General features: G+C 43.7%; 1 protein-coding gene across 2 annotated transcripts in view; it reads right to left on the bottom strand.

The window, feature by feature from the left end:
• EIF2B3 (eukaryotic translation initiation factor 2B, subunit 3 gamma, 58kDa) overlaps positions 1-3298 on the bottom strand; it is a 101231-nt gene extending 97933 nt beyond the window's left edge. For both annotated transcript variants that reach the window (XM_010074471.1, XM_010074472.1), the window contains exons 1-2: positions 3151-3298; positions 396-535 (exon numbers count right to left, since the gene is read on the bottom strand). In XM_010074471.1, coding sequence (XP_010072773.1) covers positions 396-535; positions 3151-3298 — 288 coding nt within the window. The remainder of the gene's footprint in view (positions 1-395; positions 536-3150) is intronic.
• Between the last annotated feature and the right edge of the window lie 115 nt (positions 3299-3413).

Below are 3413 nucleotides of genomic sequence, written 5' to 3'. Positions count from 1 at the left end.
CCCTACACATTGGTGTACGGCCTAAACTAAGTCAAGAAAGAACATTTGTGCAGAACTACTTCCCCAAGCACTAACTGGACAACAGCTATCACACATCATATCACAAACTGTACGAATATTTACAACCTTTTAATTAACCTGCCAGAAAGCTAACACTAAGAAGCAGCCTGTGCCCAGCCTGGATCTGCTCCAGCCTTCCTAGCTGTCAATTCTAGTAATTTAGAGTCTTTGTTTGAGTTCCCCCATGAGATGACCTTTACAAAATTTAGCTCTTCGGAAGATCAGGAAATTCAGTTACCAGCAATATTATTACATGGGCCAGCTCGTAAAGTACAATGAAAAAAATTATTATAAACAAACGTCTTCTAGTCAAGTTCAATAAAAGACATTAATACCTTAATTTTCTGATGAATATGTCTCAGTGAATCTGCTGTGCCCATGTCCATGTTGTCACTGATGCACACAAAATCCAGCTTCATTTTTGTGTCCAAGTTTAACATCTTTTGGATTTCCTTCCTTGTAATCACAATGACCTCTAGGACAGAGGAAAGTGGGATGAAATCAAGCAAAAAAACCCCAATTTATAGTCATCACAACTAGAATACATTCACTTTTTATTTACAAACCCTGACGAAACTGTCAATAGGCTTAAGTAACATAACTTGGTTCTACAACAAACCAAGCTCTTTTGGCAACAGTAACTTTTGCAAAAGCAAAACTACTAAATATGAAAACAGTCTCTCTCTTGTGCAGGTGGAGGGTTGTTATTGAAAGTGACACATGCATGTGAGCGGCATGAGTTAGCAGGACAGAACAGAAACGTCTTCTATCATTAGTGAGCAACCTCAAACCCTATGTCCTCAAACAGATGAATGAGACCCTCCATTAACGTTACCAACACTTCAGAGCTTTGTCTTTTGCCCACCCTGATTCTGTATAATCCTCTATGGAAAACAGCACCAACCACAGTATTACAATACAACGGTTAAACTATTTCTCAACACCAGCTTGGCAAGGGAGTGGAGTAACATCTGAACAACAAATTCATTCCGCCTACAAAAGAAAAAGGTAAATTTGAAGGATAACAACAGTGGCATGAAACCATATTTTCCAAAATGAAGAATGCGAGAACAGAAGCTCTGCAAAGACAAGCCTGAGAGAACTAAACAGCAAGAAACCTTTTGCCCTGGCCACATGAACTAGAAGGAAAAGTAAGAGTCAAACTCTCAAATTAAAATATCTTTCCCTGCAAAAAAACCCCAACACTGTAACATCATGCTCCACGTGCAATTTTAACAGAGAAGTATGGGAAATAATACAGCCCTCAGCCTAGGAAGCTCCTGCGTTAAGATGAAAACACACTAAGAATAAACCTGTATCAATCAAAACTGAACTCATCCTGAATCTGTTAGCAGAAAAGAGGAAGGAAGCACAAACGTGAGACTTGTGACAGTTTGGCACCAGAGACCCAGGAGGGCTCCCCTCCCACTTCCACACTGGAGGCCAACTTGGATTCAAACCAGGTTGAAGAACCTAGAGAGAGGGATTGAAACCACACCTTCAACTGGGGAAAGAAGTAACCAATGGACAAGAAATTGGTGTCAGGTGGAAGTTATAAGCCTGCAGTTCAGCATAAATCTGGTGAGTTGGACAAAGGTCCCCTAATATTTATTAGGAGAGATGAAACACTTGCAGCTGGGACAGAAGGGATGCAGTGAATCAGACTGTGGAATACCTACTTATTAGTATAAGCAAGTATGAGGAACTAGAGCCTCATGTAATACTTAGAATTGTGATCCAGGGAGAGAATTAATGTAGTTGGAGTATTAACACAGAAACATACAGCTTGGTCAGGGGACAGACGCAAGAGAAGAGCAGGAAGGCGGCAGCTTGCTTACTGAAACTGCACGTACAACCCTTCACGTTCAAATTTTCACAGGGGGTAGGTAAGCTGAAGAGCTATGTGTGAGAACTGAGAAAGATCTGACTGTAACACCACCTACTAGTGGTCAAGAGCATCAAGTGGAAATGGTTATTTCTGAACAGTTATAAAGAGCCACATGAGACTGGTTACAGAGAAATTTTAGCTACCCATACATCCATATCACAGGATAAAAGTATGAACCTAGCAAAAGAAGAGGAAGGAGAACAGTCAAAGAAAGTGGACATTCAGAAAGCAGACTTCAACAAACAGCAGGCAAAAAGGAATTCCAAGGGAAAAAAGATGTTAAGGATTTCTTAATGAAACAAAGTAAAGGCAAAGTCTGAAGTTTGCTCTTTCTTTTGTTCCTTCACAATGAAACAGTAGGAGGCTGACATGGATAACCATGAACTGATCTTTACATCTTCACAGAGAAAATACGCAGTCAGAGAAAAAGCCACATTCTCAGGATGGGGTATAGAATAATCACACAGTCACGCAAGAGAAGCAGAAAGGCAAAGGACAAATACAGATGTGAAAAAACAGAGCCATGAAAGATGTCAATAAGAAGTTTTATAAGCAGCAAGGGGAACACCACAGAAAGATTTGGTTCACCACTCAAAAGGTAAACAAAAACGTAAAGAACCTCACCATGTACCAAATACTGCCTTAGCCATCCTGTGAAATAAGGCCCACAGGTGAGCATTCTAAGTCTGCCACTTCTCTTTGCCCTGTTCTGTCAAAAAGCTAGCACTTGGCTCCATGCTGCAACAACAAGGACTAACTGCCTCAGATGGAGCCTGAACTTCAGGACAGAGTAAAACAACAAACCAAGAGATATCCCAAAAGAGCCAACATGCTTCTCACACCACTCTCATTAATGATTCAGAGAAAGAAACTAGAAACTCCCAGGTAACAACACTGGAAAAGACACCTTAGTGTCTTTGGGAAAAGCCTTGGCAAGGGGAAAAGAGGGGGAAAGGGGTGCAGGCACAGGAGGCGCAGTCTAGAATTAAAGAAAAGATGTGACATAGGTCAACGGCATAGCCTCAGTGCAGAGAAGAGACCTCCTGCTAAGGTAATTCTCTCGATCAATAGGGAACTTACAACAGACCATTAGAACAAGATGGGCAACAAACAGGAGTGGCGGAGGTGGCCACGGGAAGGCTGAAGAGACCAGAGTAAGCACATCGCCTCCACCCATGCCCCAAGCCACCGCTGCACCTCACCTTCGAAGCCAGCACGCTCCAGGAGGTTCAGTGGGTACCAGAGCAGGGGCCGGTTGCCCACCGGGAGCAGCGGCTTCGGGATGCTGGAGGTCAGGTCCGTCATACGGGAACCGCCTCCCGCTGCCATCACCACGGCCTGGAACTCCATGCTGCAGAGGGAACACAGGGGAAAGGCCTCACTCAACCGCGGCAGAACCGGGCAGGGCCGGGCCAGGCCGAGCCGGGATAAGACAGGTTCGGTTCAGTCTCGCCCAACTGGAGCC

Source organism: Pterocles gutturalis, unplaced genomic scaffold, assembly GCF_000699245.1.
Source record: "Pterocles gutturalis isolate BGI_N339 unplaced genomic scaffold, ASM69924v1 scaffold22007, whole genome shotgun sequence".
NCBI classification, from domain to species: Eukaryota; Metazoa; Chordata; class Aves; order Pterocliformes; family Pteroclidae; genus Pterocles; species Pterocles gutturalis.
The sequence above is the reverse complement of the archived record's forward strand: the minus strand, read 5'-3'. Positions and strand labels throughout refer to the sequence as shown.